General features: G+C 39.4%; 1 protein-coding gene across 32 annotated transcripts in view; it reads left to right on the forward strand.

The window, feature by feature from the left end:
• Positions 1-19591, forward strand: part of NRXN1 (neurexin 1) — a 1157741-nt gene that overhangs the window by 682863 nt on the left and 455287 nt on the right. For 3 of the 32 annotated variants that reach the window (XM_039478498.2, XM_010333606.3, XM_039478492.2), the window contains exon 1: positions 1855-18978. The exons of 28 other annotated variants lie outside the window; for them this stretch is intronic. In XM_039478498.2, the coding sequence (XP_039334432.1) occupies positions 18729-18978 (250 nt within the window). In that variant the 5' untranslated portion in view covers positions 1855-18728. Of the gene's footprint in view, positions 1-1854; positions 18979-19591 lie in introns of those variants that run through there. One more of the 32 variants, XM_039478497.2, reaches the window with a different exon arrangement.

Here is a 19591-nt window from a genome sequence, read left to right on the forward strand (position 1 = left end):
CTAGATTAAAAAAAATCTCCATCCCAGAAAACCCAGTATATTCAAACTTTATTTACCCAACTGACCTATTATTATTATACTCTTCTAATTTGATTTCCCTGCATAGTTCCTTATTCAATTTCATTTTTGTAAAAAATTTTTAGTGTGTACAATAGATTGTTCCACCAGATTTAGAAAATATTACTCCAGCTATATGTAAAGCAGGAAATGTCTGCTATGTTAATATACCTATTTGCTTGTTCTTAAGGTCTGTATAGGATGAGTTAAACAATGACTTATCAGCATCAGTATTTTGACAAAGTGAAAGAAAAGGCAACTAAAATAATAGCAAGAAATTTGTCCCCGAATCACCTACTGTTACCTCTGGTATCTGTCAACAGTGTAAAGGGTTTTAAGACAGATAAAACTGGGGAACTGAAAAATAAGCTAAAATAAATTATAAGGTTTTATCAAAAGCCTATTTTTAGCTATGGAGACTTTGTGTTGTTAATTATATGGCATAAAAATCATTGACTATAGAAAATTTGCAACTTTCTTAAACATGCCTCATATAAGCCATAAACCTTTAAAAATGAACTATGAAAATAGGCTTATGGTTTTCCTTCCTCACATTTTATACATGTAACTATTTGCCTTTATTATTTAAGAGTAGGTTTTATTCCTCCATGATTGTGTATGCATTTCAAATTGATTAGGATTTTCACATGATATCTCCGAGCAGTTTTCTGTTACAAATTTTCTCAAATCTGAATTTATTAACCAACTGATAGCAGTGGTTAATACCAATGTGAACCTAAACGTTAAAGCAAACATTTGATGAAATTTACCTAGTTTCAATTTTCTAATGCTAGCAAAAGTGAACTGCTTCAAAATAAAAATCACGTATGTTTTTCCTGAAAAAAAGCCTTATGTATCAGCTCAAACTCTTCCATGTTAAGCTAATTATCTTTTGCTTGTGTGGCAGTTTAATTTTTTGCCATGTTGTGTAAAGGCTTGCTCAAAGCAGTACAACATAAAGGAAGTTTGTTTTTTCTTTTAGTTTTTTCAGTTTTCTTATCTTTTCTATTGATTGGCTGAGAGGGTATGTGTTTGGGGGTTTCTTGCAGTTTCTCTAGAGAATATTTATGTAAATTGAAAAAAAATCAGTATTACTTGGAAAAATAACTAAAACTTTGATTTAACAGTACAAAAGAGGGTACTATCTAATCCCTCAAGTAGGAAATTGCTTTTCTTCATGATCCATTGCTTTCATACTGTTTCTGGCTGCTACTGCCAAAAGACAAAAGACTTACCTTTTCTCTTCTTTTACCATGTCTGTTTTCTTCCCTCTGCAAACTTGGCAGTAAATAATAGTTGAAATGAGTACATTTAAATAATAATAGTAAAATGCATGACTGATAAGATCATCAGGTCTCAACTGGGCAACTGTGATTACATAGGAGCGAAGCAGGAAAGAATTGACAAGGGAATCTAAAATAGGAAATTAAGAATTTGGCAGAGAGTATAGAAATGAAGATGTGACTTATTTGTAGTTTTTTAATATGCTACTGTAAATATTAGCTGGAAGAAGATCACACGTGCTCCAAAACTGGTGATTTTTCTGAAGGAGGCAGGTTTTCTGTGAGATGCTTTGAATTTTATCTTCAACAAATGCTAAATCAAAGTATTGCCAATGTGAAAAGATACTGATTTGGTTTGTTTGCAGTTGATCTTCCACTATCTGTTAAAGTATATAGTTTTAATCACAATTGAAGCTGCTGTTTGCTGCTTTAAACATATATATATATATATATATATATATATATATATATATATATATATATATATCTCCTTTAAGTTCTGGGATACATGTGCAGAATGTGCAGCTTTGTTACATAGGTATGCATGTGCCATGGTGATTTGCTGCACCCATCAACATGTCATCTGCATTAGGTATTTGTCCTAATGCTGTCCCTCCCCTTGCTCCCCACCCCGCTACAGGGCCTGGTGTGTGATGTTTCCCTTTATGTACCCATATGATCTCATTGTTGAACTCCCACTTATGAGTGAGAACATGCAGTGTTTGGTTTTCTCTTGCTGTATTAGTTTGCTTAGAATGATAGTTTCCAGCTTCATCCGTGTACCTGCAAAGGGCAAGAACTCATTCTTTTTTATGGCTGCATAGTATTCCATGGTGTCTATGTGCCACATTTTCTTTATCCAGTCTAACATTGATGGGCATTTGGGTTGGTTCCAAGTGTTTGCTATTGTGAATAGTGCTTCAATAAACATACATATGCATGTGTCTTTATATTAGAATGATTTATAATATTTTGGGTATGTACCCAGTAATGGGATTGCTGGGTCAAATGGTATTTCTAGTTCCAGACCCTTGAGGAATTGCCACACTGTATTCCACAATGGTTGAAATGAATTACACTCCCACCTACAATGTAAAAGCGTTCCTATTTCTCTACATCCTCTCTAGGATCTGTTGTTTCATAACTTTTTAATAATTGCCATTCTTACTGGCATGAGATGGTATCTCATCATGGTTTGATTTGCATTTCTCTAATGACCAGTAATGATGAGCTTTTTTTTTCATATGTTTGTTGGTAACATAAATGTCTGTTTTTAAAAAGTGTCTGTTCATATCTTTTGCCCACTTTTTGATGGCGTTTGTTTTTTTCTTGTAAATTTGTTTAAGGTCCTCATAGATTCTGGATATTAGCCTTTTGTCAGATGAATAGATGGCAAAAACTTTTCTCCCATTCTGTAGGTTCCCTGTTAAATCTCATCTAGTTTCTTTTGCTGTGCAGAAGCTCTTTAGTTTAATTAGATCCCATTTGTCAATTTTGGGTTTTATTGCCATTGCTTTTGGTGTTTTAGTCATGAAGTCTTTGCCTGTGTCTATGTCCTGAATGATATTGCCTAGGTTTTCTTTCAGATATTTTATGGGTTTTAGGTCTTACGTTTAATCTTTAATCCATCTTCAGTTAATTTTTGTATCAGGTATAAGAAAGGGTCCAGTTTCAGTTTTCTGCATGTGGCTAGCCAGTTTTCCCCAACACCATTTATTAAAAAGGGAATGCTTTCGCCATTGCTTGTGTTTGTCAGGTCTGTCAAAGATCAGGTAGTTATAGATGTGTGGTGTTATTTCTGAGGGCTCTGTTCTGTGCCAGTGGTCTATATAGCTGTTTCAGTATGAGTACGATGTTTTTTTGGTTACTGTAGCCTTGTAGTATAGTTTGAAGTCAGGTGGCATGATGCCTCCAGCTTTGTTCTTTTTGCTTAGGATTCTCTTGGCTGTGTGAGCTCTTTTTTGGTTTTATATGAAATTTAAAATAGATTTTTCTAATTCTGTGAACAAATTCCATGTTAGCTTGATGGGGATAGTATTGAATCTATAAATTACTTAGGGCAGTATGGCCATTTTCATAATATGGAGTCTTCCCATAAATGAGCATGAAACATTTTTCCATTTGTTTATGTCCTCTTTTATTTCCTTGAGCAGTGGTTTGTAGTTCTCCTTGAAGAGGTCCTTCAAATCCCTTGTAAGTTGTATTCCTAGATATTTTGTTTTCTTTGTAGCAATTGTGAATGGGAGTTTGCTCATGATTTGACCCTCCGTTTCTCTATTATTGGTGTATAGGAATGCTTGTGATTTTTGCACATTGATTTTGTATCCTGAGACTTGGCTGAAGTTGCTTGTCAGCTTAAAGTGTTTTGGGGCTGAGACGATGGGTTTTTCTAAATATACAATCCTGTTATCTGGAAACAGAGATAATTTGACTTCTTCTCTTCCTGTTTGAATGTGCTTTCTTTTTCTTGCCTGATTGCCCTGGCCAGAACTTCCTATATTATGTTAAACTGGAGTGGTAAGAGAGGCTATTCTTGTCTTCTGCTGGTTTTCAAATAGAATGCTTCCAGCTTTTTCCCCTTCAGTATGATATTGGCTGTGAGTCTGTCTTAAATAGCTCTTATCATGTTGAGATATGTTCCATCAATACCTAGTTTATTGAGTGCTTTTAGCATGGAGGAGGGTTGAATTTTATCAAAGGCATTTTCTGCATCTATTGAGACAATCATGTGGTTTTTGTCATTGGTGCTGTGTATGTGATGGATTACATTTATTGACTGGCATAGGTTGAACCAGCCTTGCATCCCAGGGATGAAGCCAACTTGATCATGGTGGATAAGCTTTTAAATGTGCTGGAATTCAGTTTGCCAGAATTTTATTGAGTATGTTTGCATCAATGTTTATCAGGGATATTGGCTGAAATTTTCTTTGTTGTGTCCTGCCAGGTTTTGGTATCAGGATGATGCTGGCCTTCTAAAATGAGTTAGGGAGGAATCCCTCTTTTTCTGTTGTTTTGAATAGTTTCAGAAGGAATGGTACCAGCTCCTCTTTGTATCTCTGGTAGAATTTGGCTGTGAATCTGTCTGGTCCTGGGCTTTTTTGGTTGGTAGGCTATTAATTACTGCCTTAATTTCAGAACTTGTTATTGGTCTATTCAGGGATTCCACAGCTTCCTGGTATACTGTTGGGAGGGTGTGTGTGTCCAGGAGTTTATCCATTTCTTCTAGATATTCTAGTTTCTTTGCATAGAGTTGTTTATGGTATTCTGTGAAGGTACTTTGTATTTCTTTGGAATCAGTGGTGAGATCCCCCTTATCATTTTTTAATTTTGACTATTTGATTCTTCTATATTTTCTTCTTTCTTAGTCTGGCTATTGGTCTATCAATTTTGTTAATCTTTTCAAAAAGCCAGCTTCTGCATGCCTTGATTTTTTGAAACGTTTTTTGTGTCTTTGCCTCCTTCAGTTCTGCTCTGATCTTACTTAATTTTTTGTCTTCTGCTGGTTTTGAATGTGTTTGTCCTTGCTTCTCTAGTTCTTTTAATTTTGACATTACAGTGTCAATTTTAGATCTTTCCTCATTTCTCTTGTGGCCATTTAATGCTGTAAATTTCCCTCTATACTCTCTGTGTCCCAGAGCTTTTGGTACGTTGTGTCTTTGTTCTCATTGGTTTCAAATAACTTATTTATTTCTGCCTCAATTTTGTTATTTACCTAGTAGTCCTTCAGGAGCTGGTTGTTCAGTTTTCATGTAGTTGTGTGGTTTTGAATGAGTTTCTTAATGCTAAGTTCGAATTTGATTGCACGGTGGCCGGGGAGACTCTTTTTTATGATTTCCATCATTTTGCATTTATTGAGGAGTGTTTTATTTCCAATTATGTGGTCTGTCTTAGAATAAGTGCTATGTGGTGCTGAGCCAAATGTATATGCTGCTGATTTGGGGTGGCGAGTTCTGTAGAGTTCTATTAGGTCTGCTTGGTCCAAAGCTGAGTTCAAGTCCTGAATATCTTTGTTAATTTTCTGTCTCATTGATCTAACATTGACAGTGTGGTGTTAAAGTCTCCCACTATTATTGTGTGGGGGGTCTAATCTCTTTGAAGTTCTCTAAGAGCTTGCTTTATGAATCTAGGTGCTCTTGTATTGGCTTCATATATATTTAGGATAGTTAACTCTTCTTGTTGCATTGATCCCTTTACATTACATAATGCCCTCCTTTGTCTTTTTTGATCTTTGTTTGTTTAAAGTCTGTTTTATCAGAGACTAGGATTGCAAACCATGCTTTCTTTTACTTTCCATTTGCTTGGTAAATCTTCCTCCATCCCTTTATTTGGAGCCTGTGTGTGACTTTGCACATGAGGTGGGTCTCCTGAATACAACACACTGATGGGTCTTGACTATCCAATTTTCCAGCCTATGCCATTTAACTGGGGCATCTAGCCCACTTACATTTAAGATTAATATTGTTATGTGTGAGTTTGATTCTGTCATTATGATGCTAGCTGGTTATTGTGCCTATTCATTGATGCAGTTTCTTGATAGTGTTGATGATCTGCACATTTTAGGTTGTGTTTGCAGTGGCTGGTACTGATTTTTCCTTTCCACATTTAGTGCTTCTTTCAGGGGCTCTTGTAAAGCAGGCCTGTTGGGAACAAAATTCCTCAGTATTAGCTTGTCTGTAAAGGATTTTTATTTCTCCTTCACTTATGAAGCTTAGTTTGGCTGGATATGAAATTCTGGGTTGAAAATTATTTTCTTTAAGAAAGTTGAATGTTGGTCCCCACTCTCTTCTAGTCTGTAGGATTTCTGCAGAGAGATCTGCTGTTGGTCTGATGGGCTTCCCTTTGTGGGTATCTTGACCTTTCTCTCTGTCAGCCCTTAACATTTATTCTTTCATTTCAGACTTGGTGAACCTGACGATTTTGTGTCTTGGAGTTGCTCTTCTCAAGGAGCACCTTTGTGATGTTCTCTGTATTTCTTGAATTTGAATGTTGGCCTGTCTTGCTAGGTTGGGGACGTTCTCCTGGATAATATCCTGAAGAACGTTTTCCAACTGGGTTTCATTCTCCCTGTCACTTTGAGGTATACCAATCAAACATAGGTTTGATCTTTTCACATAGTCCCATATTTCTCGAGGCTCTATTTATTCCTTTTCATTCTTTTTTTCTCTAATATTGTCATCATGCTTTATTTCATATTCTTCAATCTCTGATATCCTTTCTTCCACTTGATCAATTTGGGTGTTAATAGTTGTGTATGCTTCATGAAGTTTTGCTTTTTTTTTTTTTTTTTTAGCTCCATCAGGTCATTTATATTGCTCTCTAAACTGGTTATTCTTATTAACAATTCCTCTAACCTTTTATCAGTGTTCAAGGTTCTTAGCTTCCTTGCATTGGTTCAAACATGCTCCTTTAGCTCAGAGGCATTTGTTACTACCCATCTCTGAAGCCTTCTGTCAATTCATCAAACTCATTCTCCATCCAGTTTGGTTCCCTTGCTGGCAAGGAGCTGTGATCCTTTGGAAGAGAAGAGGCATTCTAGTTTTTGGAATTTTAATCCCTTTTTGTGCTGGTTTTTCCTCATCTTTGTGGATTTATTTACCTTTGATCTCTGCTGTTGGTGACCTTTGGATGGAGTTGTTGCATGGTCACCCTTTTTGTTGATGTTGATGCTATTCCTTTCTGTTTGTTAGTTTCCTTCTAACAGTCAGGCCCCTCTGCTGGTCTACTGGAGTTTCCTGGAGGTCCACTCCAGACCCTGTTTGCCTGGGTATCACCAGTGGAGACTGCAGAACACAAAAGATTGCTACCTACCTCTGAAAGCTTCGTCCCAGGGGGGCACCTGCCAGATACCAGCTGGTGCTCTCCTGTATGAGGTGTCTGTCAAACCCTGCTGAGAAATGTCTCCCTGTTAGGAGGCATGAGGGTCAGGGACCCATTTGAGGAGGCAGTCTGTCCCTTAGCAAAGTTTGAGAGCTGAGCTGGGAGTTCTGCTGCTCACTTCAGAGTTGGCAGGCAGGAATGTTTAAACCTGCTGAAGCTGTGCCGACAGCTGCTTATTCCCCCAGGTGCTCTGTCCCAGGGAGATGAGAGTTTTATCTATAAGCCCTTGACTGAGGCTGCTGCCTTTCTTTCAGAGATGACCTGCCCAGAGAGAAGGAATCTAGAGAAGTAGTCTGGCTACAGGGTCTTGGTTTCACTGTGGTGGGTTCTTCCCAGTTCGAACTTCCCAGTGGCTTTATTTACACTGTGAAGGGAAAACTGCCTACTCAAGCTTCAGTAATGGCAGACGCCCTCACCACATCAAGCTTGAGTATCCCAGGTTGACTTCAGACTGCTGTGCTGGCAGAGAGAATTTCAAGCCAGGAGATCTTAGTTTCCTGGGCTCCATCGGGATGGGATTTTCTGAGCAAGACCACTTGGCTCCCTGGCTTTAGCCCCCATTCCAAGGGAGTGAACAGTTCTGTCTTGTTGGCTGTTCAGGAGCCCCTGGGGTACAAAAGAAAACTCCTATGGCTAGCTCACCGTCTGCCCAAACAGCCACCTAGTTTTGAGCTTGAAACCCAGGGCCCTGGTGGTGTAGGCACCAAAGGAAATCTCCTGGTCTATGGATTGCAAAGACCATGGGAAAAGTGTAGTATCTGGACTGGAATGCACTGTCCATCACAGCACAGTCCCTCATGGCTTCCCTCGGCTAGAGGAGGGAGTTCCCTGACCCCTTGTGCTTCCTGGGTGAGGTGACAACCCACCCTACCCCGGGGCTTGCCCTTCATGGGCTGCACCCACTGTTTAACCAGTCCCAGTGAGATGAGCTGGGTACCTCAGTTACAGATGCAGAAATCACCTGCCTTCTGCATTGGTCTTCCTGGGAGCCGCAGACCGGAGCTGTTCCTATTTGGCCGTCTTCCCTGGGAATCCATTGTTTGCTACTTTTAAAGCAAACCACTGTAAATTGGGCTAAAACAATTGCATTCTTAATATTTGCCTTCTAACTTTTATTAATGCATGAAATTTTACATTGCACAGGAAATTGGAAATTTGCTCCTTCCTTCAATATGAGGATAGCACATAAATAAATAAAAATATGCATTATTTATTTATTTATGTAGAGATGGGCTCTCTCTGTCACCCAGGCTGGAGCATCATATGTATATACTACCATGCCTGCCTAATTTTTAAATTATTTATAGAGATGGAGTCTCCTTATGTTGCTCAATTTGGTCTCAAACTTGTAGTCTCCAGTGATTCTTCCACCTCTACCTTCCAAAGTGCTGGGATTTCAGGCCTGAGCACCTGGCCCAGTTTTCATTATTTAAGGGCATTGGTAGTGAGACATCTGTTTCTTCTATTTGATTAAAAAAATTCTTAAGTCTAGATATTTTCTTGTATCTTTTTGATTAGTTGTCTAAAGCAATCTGAAGGTAAGCTAGTTCATTTTAAAATAACATAAGAAGCAATCATCAAGTATAATTTTTAAAAATCATCAGATATACTTTGTTTTAATACCCGTCACATGTTAAATATTGACGACCACACCATATGTCTAATGAAAGCTTCATTAGGAAGACATTAGTAGATTAATTCCACTTGCTGTGTGGTTTATTTTATTTAGAATGCAATAAGGTAAGTTCATTACTTTGCAGGCGTAATGTTTTCTACTGTACTTGAACGCAACCAGGAACAATTCCACGGAGGTCTGCAGATCTACTAACACCTGTCAAGATAAACACACAGTTCTCTGTGGGAATCATCTCAGCAACAGAATAGAAAAAATGTGACGGAAAGTAATTCTTTTACTAAAGGAAAAGAAGACAGTTTTAAAAAAGCAACCTTGATTAATAATTTCTCAAAATGCCTTAGAGGTCATATATTTCTCATACAGATATCAAAAAATTTCATATCCTTTAAGAATAAATGTTTTGGAACATATACTTCTTATTTTAAAATAAATATTCTAAGAGAGTTGAACTATTGGAATAATTGTGCAATTTGAATTAAGCTACTGAAAGTTTTTCCAACTCTTATAGCTAGTCTTCCTTCATCCATCCGAGAACAAATATATTAGATGATAAGTTTTGCTATAGTAATATTATTTGAATAGTTATAGTGAAACTGGTGACAGTATTTCCATTACAAAACCCTGTAGTCAAGAATTTATAAGTTGGCTATACATGTTTGTTCTGCAATTCAACTTGGCAGCAAGCATCTTAGCTTGGCGGTACATTCTTTTCTTTTTATGAAGTATAGAAAAGAAAGACATCTGTTTATAACATGAGTAGAAAAATATGACAATAAATTCCATTATTCTTTATAACCAGCTTACTTAGCATTCAAATTAAAATTAAGCCTAAACTTCGTATATGTTTTAGATAATAAACCTGCAAAGATAAATTGAAGAGGATTTGTTTCATTTCTCTGTTGGTTTTGGTGATTTTAAACTACTATATATGGTGATAGACTTAATCAGTTGCTTTGGTACTTTCTTCATTTATTCCACACAATAGGAATGTGAATACACTGTTACATATCCTGGCTGTTTTTTTTTTTTTTTTTTTTTTAGGTATTTGTGATATTCTGCACTTGAGAAAACAGCAAAAAATAAATAAATAAATAAATAAAATAAAATAAAAAAATGACAGAGTTCAGAAATTTTTCCAGTGGTGAAATATGTATTAACATTTGATAGAACAGTGAATGCAATCCTAAGAGAGGAAGGAAGCAGAAAAGATAGTTTTATAGAAAGAGTAGCATGGGCTATGACAAAGTAAAAACAACAGCAATGAAAAGCATGCAGTGTGTTTTAAGTAAGAGTGAGAAGTTCATGTGGCTGGAGCCTGGGGTGTTTTGGGGAAAATGACAGATGTTGAAATGGAGGTAAAATAAGAGGCATGGAGGCATATTTTAAAGGGCTTAATATAATGTGCTAAAGCACTTTAATTTTATCTGGTAAAAAGATCTTGATAGTAGAATAGTCATACCAACTCATCTATAGTATTAACATCAAAATATCGCTAACAAAATGTGTAATCTAACAAGTATACATGTATCTCCTGAATTTCTGAATTGGGTGGGGATTATAGATCCCAGAGAGAGATTCAATTTGAATTGCATGATTAAATTCCTTCCAGTGCATTCAAATGGTAATATATGCTCCAGAACACATATTTGCAAAGATAGATCAAATTGGTTTATGCTCTGAGTGCTTGGACATTCAAAAAATTAAACACATGGTACATGATTTCTGATTCCTGGGTTGAGTATCTGTGTTTACTAGAGAATTTGGAAATAATGGTGTAGTCTTAATATCACCCTAACTTGCCTTATAATTGTCTTTCCACTTCTCATTGTTCGCAAGAATCTCACTTTCCTTTCTGCAGTGATAGATGTGTATGACAGACAGTGTCTTGGAATGCAGGCAGACAGATCCCAGGTTGTCAGTTCATGGCATTGATCTTTCCTGTAGCTGATGCTGGTTGGACTGGAGGCCTGATATGCCAGGACCTGGGAGGGACTTTTAATTTTTGTTGTTGTTTAGTTTAGTTTAGTTTAGTTTTGTTATGGTAACTATTTGGAGGAACAGTATTAGATTTTATACGGAAATCAATATTATCATAAATTCTGATTTATGTTCTTCCTGCCATAAAAGAAGGGAAAAAATGACTCATTTCAGAAACTAACAGCAAAAGCTAGTATGTCTATCTATCTATCTATCTATCTATCTATCTATCTGTACATATCTATCATGTATATATTATGTGCGTATCACATGCATATCATGTGTATGTGTACCTATCTATAGTTATGTAGATCTCTATATAGAGATCTATATCTGTAGATAGATAGATAGATAAATAGATAGATAGATAGACTAGGCTTTATTCTATTTTAAATGCTTTAAATTTGTCAACTCATTTAATCCTCACAAAAACCCTACAATTAACTTTGTTTTTACAGATGGAAAAATTGAGTTTAAGTAACCTGCCCAAGGCCACATAGCTAGCAAGTTAGTAGAACCAAACATAGAACCCTAGTGTAGTGTCTGAGTTCCTGCCCATAGCCACTGGCAAAGCAATAAAAAAAAAATCTCAAATACAAAATATGAGAAGGAAAATAGAATATATTTTTCTAACTATAGTAAAGAGAATTTATAGTTACATGGTGTGAGATGAGAACAAATAGGTTTATATAATAGACATCCTGAAGTTTTTAAAGAATGCTTTAAAGAAGAGAACTGGGAACAGCATTATTATCTATGCTTAGGGAACACTGATCTGGCTGCAGTTACGCTGGATCAGCTAAGAGGAGGTGAGATAATTGGTAAGGAACGTAATGAGAAAGCTCTCCATGTATTAGTTAATAAAACCTGAGTGAAGGATCTCAACATTCAGAGCAGTGGTTCTCAAAGTCATTCCCCTAGACCGACAGCTTCAGCATCACCTGGGAACTTGTTAGAAATGCAAATTATCAAGGTCCTCCAAAGATTAGGAGGATCAAAGGCAAAGCAATATGTTATTTAACAGCCTTTCTAGCCCCTCTAGTGTGTCTCCTATGCACACTAAAGTTGGAGCAACACAGAGGTAGAGAAACAGAGGCTATGGTAATAAATAAAGAAGTGGCTCAGCTTGACTGTAGACTGAGTGGGAAGACTTTAGAATATGGCCAAATTAAAAACCACATTGCAGCTCATTATCTTTATGTCTTTGGCATAAAGTTCCTGTGAATAAAGAATAAATAAGCTAAAATAAGTACACATGAATAAAGAATAATAATTTATATTTATTGCGTACTTAATACAGTTTAGAAATGGTTAGAGTTTCATTATATGTAGCGTTATAATCCTTTCCCAGATGAGGAAACTGGGACAAGGAGCCCTTAAACCCAATGTCACATGAATAAAAACAATGAAGTTTGGATTCGCACTCATAGTCAGGCACTCCAGCCTCATGTTGCCATGCTGTGTTATGAACACATTCAAACTGAAAGAGCATGAGCCTAGGAAGAGTTGGTCACCAAAAGAAATTAGTTGAAACAATTCTCCAAACTATATAAGCTGACAGTGATTAAAATATGGCATATGATTGGTTGATGCCCCTGTGGTGCCTGCAACACTTGAACATACAGTTATCATGAAATCCGGATGACCCTAACTTGGTACTTAAGCACTGGGTTTTATGCAAGACAGCAGAAATGAAATTTTTTAAAAAATACGATGAAAGACAGGATAGAGATTATAGAATATTTCAGACCTAAACATGATTTATCTTGACATGAACAAATCTAGTCATGTTTATAAGTCAAACTGCACATCCAGGCTTTAATTCAGTTGGAGGGCCTTGAGTACCATATTGGCTCATCTTGATCCCCAGCACTCCCTCTGATTTGTTATATCATTGGGAGGAGCTAGATAATAACTAAGTTGACTGAATTCACCAACCTGTATCTATGACTGGACTATCGGTGGTTGGAGATGAAAGCGTTCTTCAAGACAAGTAAACACTTCGTAAATAAACCTTACTTTTCTGTAATACAGGTTTATCATTTGAATAATAAAAAGACAATGAATCTCTAGAGGTGCTTTGAGCCCGGCATTTTTTTTTTTTTTAATTCTCAATGCTCTTACTCTCCTTTTGTGGTCTTATTCTTAGGGTCCTGCGATAACCCAGAGGGGTAACCAGATCAGAGATTTATCTTTATAACTCTCCAGAACAAACCGTCTTCTGAGTTGGCCCCTCTTTTCTAACTCTCAGTTCCAACTCAGAAAAGTAGGTAGATGTATATGTGGGGTCTGCCTGTCTTTTCCTTATGCTGACACTGGTAGAAATGCAAAATGCAAGACTGACACTCTTCTCATTTTTAATTTTTAAAATATTAGTGCTGCCTGTGGGTTTTAATATACTTCCCCTCTGCTGCTTTTAGCGTCTACTTTTCTGTTTAAAAAGCTTAATACTGAGCTGTAAGGGTTTCCAATTAAGCTTAAGGAAAACATGAAAAGGTTGAAAGTGCCTGCCTGACAACCATCCTGTTTCTTGAGACAAAAAGGTTGATTTTTGCAATATGAAGAAATAACTTGAAATGGCCTGTCCTTTCCCATTTCTCCAGAAACTCCCTCTTCCATTCACTCTCCTCTACTGTCTCTCTTTTGTATTTTCCTCTCAGCTTTCAAATCCATCTCTCATTTCTTAACTGTTGCTCAACTTAGGCTACCTGTATTCTTGTTCATGATAAATCATCAGCTGTGAATGGACTTAGAACAGCTTAGCACACACAGCCCTTAGGTTCTTTTTGGTAGACCTCAGTAGCCATGGTTGTTGGAGGCAAGTGAGTGTTAACCACATTTCCAAGAGTTCACACAAGTACAGCTCATAATGAATGCAAGACCCACACCAACTTCTGCTACAGATACAGACATTTATTGATGAGTAGGCACAAAGTTTTATAGCCTATTCTAGAAGCTTGGTGAAGTTCAAGCTCTTCATTCTTTTAGGTACCTGAAAAAATATCTTGCAAAAAAAAAAAAAGGTTTTCCTGAAGCAAATATGACAGTTTTCAATGGCAGCATCCACCTCATCATCTATGAGAATTAAGTGACTAAGAACTGTTAGGGATCAACAATAGTAGCTACCTCATATCATTTTGTAATGATTATGTGAGTTAATTCATTTAAATCACTCAGAGTAGTGTGCTAGAAATAAGTGTTAGTTCTTATTGCTATGATTATGGAACCATTCCTCATAGTAAAGGGTGAAAGGCCTCTTAGAGTCACATGCTTTATTTACATAGAAGTGAGGTGTGTCCAGGTAAAATTTAGTTAATTCACATATCTTGCCTATTAATGATTTCACCAAGGATAAATTCTTCCCAACTTTCATTGGACCAATGAACAAGCCCTTAATTTCACCATTAATAACTTATTTTCAACAGATACTATAACTTTGAGCACAGCCACATCATAATTAGAGATGATGGTAGCCCAAGGCTTCTACAAGCCACCTCTGTCTTCTGCAGTTCTGACTAAGATGTTAGAGCATAAATTCCTGATAAAGACACTGACACTTCCTGGGTACAGACAGCCTTAAGAAACACTTACATGACACTGTCTATGCTGAATTTTTTTAGAATAAATTACAGTTAGCCAAAAACCGTGTTTCCTCCCACCACTTCTTGAATCACCTGAGAACAATTGGTGAGATGCTGCCTCAGTTTCCCTTAGATAACAAAATTGCAAGCACAAAGACTGACTAGCTGAAGAGACACAAATCAGTGGGTACATACAAGCTTTACTTGCTTCATCCAGATTAGTCACATTTTTGCCCACAATACTTTTTCTACACTATTTAGACAGAGACTTGCTCCTTGTTCCACAAAATTACAATCATTTATAACAAATATTGCTGCATCCGTATCACGGCATCCACCCTAGAACCTCCTAAGTATTGCAAAGGTGCCCTAGACATCGGCCTGGAAGATGACAACTACAATTTCTTCCTTTGAGGCAGCCATAAATATTTTCTCTTCAGCTCTTGAGGCTCCAGTAAAACTAAGACCTCTGGCCTATCCTTTCTCTAACACTGCCTTTATCTCCCAGGGCCCCAGACAATATAAGACAGGCAGTGGGTGTGGGGAGTAGTATCTTCCTCATCGAATGCTCTTGGGAAAGTTATTCACCATCTTCTATATTTATTCTATTTCTATGGCTTTACTTTATATAAATCACTCTCCAAGTCCCAGTTCTATCCATTCCTAGCAATCAAGAGAATAACAAATACAGTTGATCCTTGTTACTTACTTGCAACCTGTGGCACTTTGGTTATCCTTAGCAAACTTGCAGAGAATGGCAAAACATTTATGTTGCCAATACACATGTTCCTGGCTGCAGTTGAACAAGACTATTCACCTCCTTCTTGTTTCAGCTCTCATGCTATAAACAAGGGCCCTGTTTTCTGTCTTTTAACACCACATCTTTGTGCTTTATTTTGCTGACTTGCTGTTTAAAACGGCCCTCAAACCTAATGCTACAGGGCTGTCTAATCTTCCTAAATGCAAGAAAGATGTGTGATGTGCATTATGGAGAAAATACATATTAGATATGCTTCTTTCAGGCACGAGTTAGAATGCTGCTGGTCATGAGTTCAATGTTAATGAATCAATATTATGTATTAAATAAGGTATCATTATCATTCAGAAAGACATAAAACAAGGTAATGGATTGATTCCATGATGAAAATGTGATCATCGGTTTGCAGGAACCTAACCCTATATTTCCCCATAGAAGCGATGGTTCGGTATTTGCTAATTCAGTATTCACAGTGACTTTATTTGCCACAGCTACTGTGAATACTGAGAATTCACTGTAAGCACTGAGACTAGATATGTTTCACATATGCTGGACACTAGAGGGAGTAGGAATGAAGACTTGACTCTGATCTCCCCTTTAGGAATCCACCATTTATTTGGGGAGGGAATGACAGATTAACACAATATATGAGGGTATTGGAGAACAATGCAATGCTCTACGTATCTTTTAGATGGAAGGCAGTTGAATGTATTGTGCATGCTGATTAGCCTGAATATATTAGACCTATATGAGAGAAGAGACATAATGCCTTTATTGCAGGCAACATTTGATATATTTTAAAAAACACCAACATTCAATATTATGTGATATCCTTTCTACCCTGAGGGATTGTTAGGAAAGATAGAAACATGACTATTTTATAAAGGAAGCCACAGTGCCTCAGGGATAGACTAAGTAACTAATGTGATATAACCAGTAAATGGTGGCATCAAAAATGCACCACAGATTTCCTAACTCCTAATCCAGTGCTCTTTCCATGCTAAAACGCTGAAATGTCAGATTCAGAATATGGACCTGTGGTCCTGAAAACATACTGTGTGGATGATTTTCCTTTTCTTTTTGAAGCTCTACTTGATATTTTTAAAATGAATAATCACGACTCTTGTTAGTGAATTAAAATATATATGTTGCAAAATAACAGAATGAATAAGAAGTGACTGGGGACAAGGGCAGAAACAGTTCACAGTGGAAAATGATAGATTTCATGTCTGCTGGTCTTTGAGCAGCTGTGGAAGGTTGGGGACATGGCATATTTAAATAGATAAAAGACTGAGCTGTTACAATTGATATGCTACTGAAGAATTTTCTTTTAATGTAATCAAGTAAACTTTTGACAGGAATGTGAGAGGTGTAATTGCTACAGGTGTGATTTTGGGGGCCATTGAACACTATTTATATGGTGGGCATCAGAGTCACATGGTTGAATCTTTGGACTAGGAAGTAATATAGGAGTCTAAATAGCCGCTTGGGTTCGTAGCTGATTTGAATCAAATCTTCCCAGAATTACATGTTTTCTTAAATACTAGACTTTATATTTGTTGGTAACAATTATGTATATGGTGAGAAGCTAGTGAGAAAATCATGCCTGTTCAAAGTTGCTTTCTTTTGTCTTTAAATAGAAATAAAGACAAAAAAATGTCCAGCCAATAGACATGTCATGGATTTTTATCATCTTTTGGAAACCAGGGAAATGTTTTAATCACAGTCCCAAATCTTCATCACCAGCATCCAGTGTCTCTGGTCCTCCTTGCCAAGTCCACTTGTATTGCTAGATTTCTACTCTTAAACGTATACTGGCCTTCGCTGGTCTTTCATTTAGGACACACAGCTTTCAGTAAAGATGCTGTATTTCATCAACAGGATATAAATGTCCTCCTTTCCTTGGGAGCACTAGATTTAGGAATTTTCATTTCCTGACACTATTTTCTTTATAAGACAGGATGAGAGAAAGGCGGAGTTCCACCCTTAACAATGATCATCACAGCGGGGATTCTGCAGAGATCTTGGAAGTTCTGAAATATTCCTAAAATATTTACTGAAATACAAGCAGTTATACTGATGCCATTTCTTTCTTTTCTGCCTTTTTGCTGTTTTTCTCCTGGCCCTTCTCTTCCTCTCTTCCCATTCTTCCACTGTCTGCTTCTTTTACAGCTGCCAAATTAATGCATCCTTTTTCCTCCCTGTGAGTTTTGGTCCCCTGAACTTCCACTGCCTTGCATGAGATATAATATGGTAGTGGGAGGAAGACTCCTTGTTATAAGTAATATATGCAATTAACAGATCATCACAACTGATGCTTGAGTACAAGGTGTCAAGCCATGTTTAGCAGATTAGGTTTAAACACCTGGTAGAACAAGTTTGGTCCAATAAAAAGAGCCGAATTCTCTCCCTTTTAAGAGCTCTAAAGACACTGGTTACATCTAAACCATTGGGCAGGGGAAGGGTGCCATTTGCCATTGTAGTTCAGATGGAGGGATCACCTGGGGGAGGGAGACTTGCTTTGTAGGTGTTCCCGTTTCGCCTTGCACGTGTCTCTTTGATGCGTGGAGAATGCAAGGGAGAGGCAAAGCAGGGCGATTTTCGTGGGAAGCTAGACCAGCCTCCCTCGTTACATAGGCTCGTCCTCTGCATTGCATCCGAGCTTCAGTGATTTGCTGTTTGGAGACTGCAGATTTGCATAGAGCCCCTTGCTTCACCCGCGTGTGTGGCTTTTTCTTTTCTTTCTTTCTTTTTTTTTTTTTTTCTTTTCCTTTTTCTGTTTTTCTCCCTCACTCCTTCGTCTGCATCTTCCTCCTCTCAGCTGTCTTTCCCCCTTTCGATTCCCGCTTCCTTCAGAAGGGCGCACTCTTCCCTCTGAACCCCTCGCCGGGCGTAAGTGTCAGGAGGCGGCGGACGCGGAGATTGCCTCGGGAGCAGGCGATGCGCGCCGCTGCTCCGCGCGCTGCCCGGGGGAGGCTGGCGCTAGCGGGCGAGCCGGCCGGGGCTGAATGGAGGCAAGGGGCGCCTGGATTCCATGGGGCCAGCTTCTGTCTTGAAAGGAGGTTGGGCCGGCGAAGTGGCCTCCCTAGTCCCCGCACACAAAGCTAAATGGATTTACCTAGTGGATTCGCGGCGGATGGCTGTCATGTAGAAGTGAGGACCCTCCGGGAGGAGGTTTAAACAATTTCTGGGTTCTCCACCCGCCGGCACGCACTCTCGCCCGAAACTCTTTGGGAGTATCTCTTGAGAACCTGGAGCCCTGGAAATCTGGGGGCAACCACCCGCTCCGCGCTTGCTGTTCCCGGGATTGCCTTTCCGGACAAGCCCCTCTCCAGCTGCATTCGCCTCGGCTATGTTTCGGATTGTTTGGGGTGCAAGGCACGGCGGACTCCAGGACCCCGAGAAGACTGTCCGAAGGAGGGAGAGGATGGGTGCCCTGGCGCGGTGAGGCGGCCGGCCCCTCAGCCCACCCCGCGCCGCCCGCTCCCCTGCGCCCTCTCCTCTCCCCGCGCCCCAAACTTTGCCTCCCGCGGCGGCTGTCCCTCGGCGGGCACCCCGCCATGTACCAGAGGATGCTCCGGTGCGGCGCCGAGCTAGGCTCGCCCGGGGGCGGCAGCGGCGGCGGTGGCGCAGGGGGGCGCCTGGCCCTGCTTTGGATAGTCCCGCTCACCCTCAGCGGCCTCCTAGGAGTGGCGTGGGGGGCGTCCAGTTTGGGAACGCACCACATCCACCATTTCCATGGCAGCAGCAAGCATCATTCAGTGCCTATTGCAATCTACAGGTCACCGGCATCCTTGCGAGGAGGACACGGTGGGTCTGCGATGCCAAGTTCTCGCGGGTTACCCCCTCGCGCCCCCCTTTCTACCCTTCACTCACTCCTGGGCCCCTTTGGCTCAGAGAAACGGGAGCTCGACAAAAGGGAGGTGCATTTGGGTGTGTTTGGTGCGAGCCACTTATCTCTTTGAAGACAATAGAAAGGGGATGGGGGAAGGCGTCGCGGGTGTTGGTGGTGAGGGGTGGGAGGGGCGTTCCTGGTCGAGGTGCTGGGAGAGAGATGTGGGCACCTACTAAAAGACCGTCCCGGGCCGCGCGGCTGGGCCCCGCGGGAAAGGGGCGTCACTCGCCAGAAGGTCACTCAGTGGCCGGATGGGGCGCCGCGCTCAGCTATGGGACCTGAGCACCAGAGAGAAGAGGGCTATGCAGAACCTTTTGTCTGTGCTGGATATACTGCCCCACCTCCTGCCCATCTTCCCTGGCCCGGGGCGGGGGAGGGAGAGATTCCAGCCCACACATTCCACCAAAGTGTGCACAGACTGCAATGACAATCAAGCAGTCCTGGGACTCACTCAACAGGAGGCCAATTACTTTTGCCCCTACGCCTTCCCTTAATTGGAGAAGACAGGAGGGCAACCGAGACACCCCC

This window comes from Saimiri boliviensis, chromosome 1, assembly GCF_048565385.1.
Source record: "Saimiri boliviensis isolate mSaiBol1 chromosome 1, mSaiBol1.pri, whole genome shotgun sequence".
NCBI lineage: Eukaryota > Metazoa > Chordata > Mammalia > Primates > Cebidae > Saimiri > Saimiri boliviensis.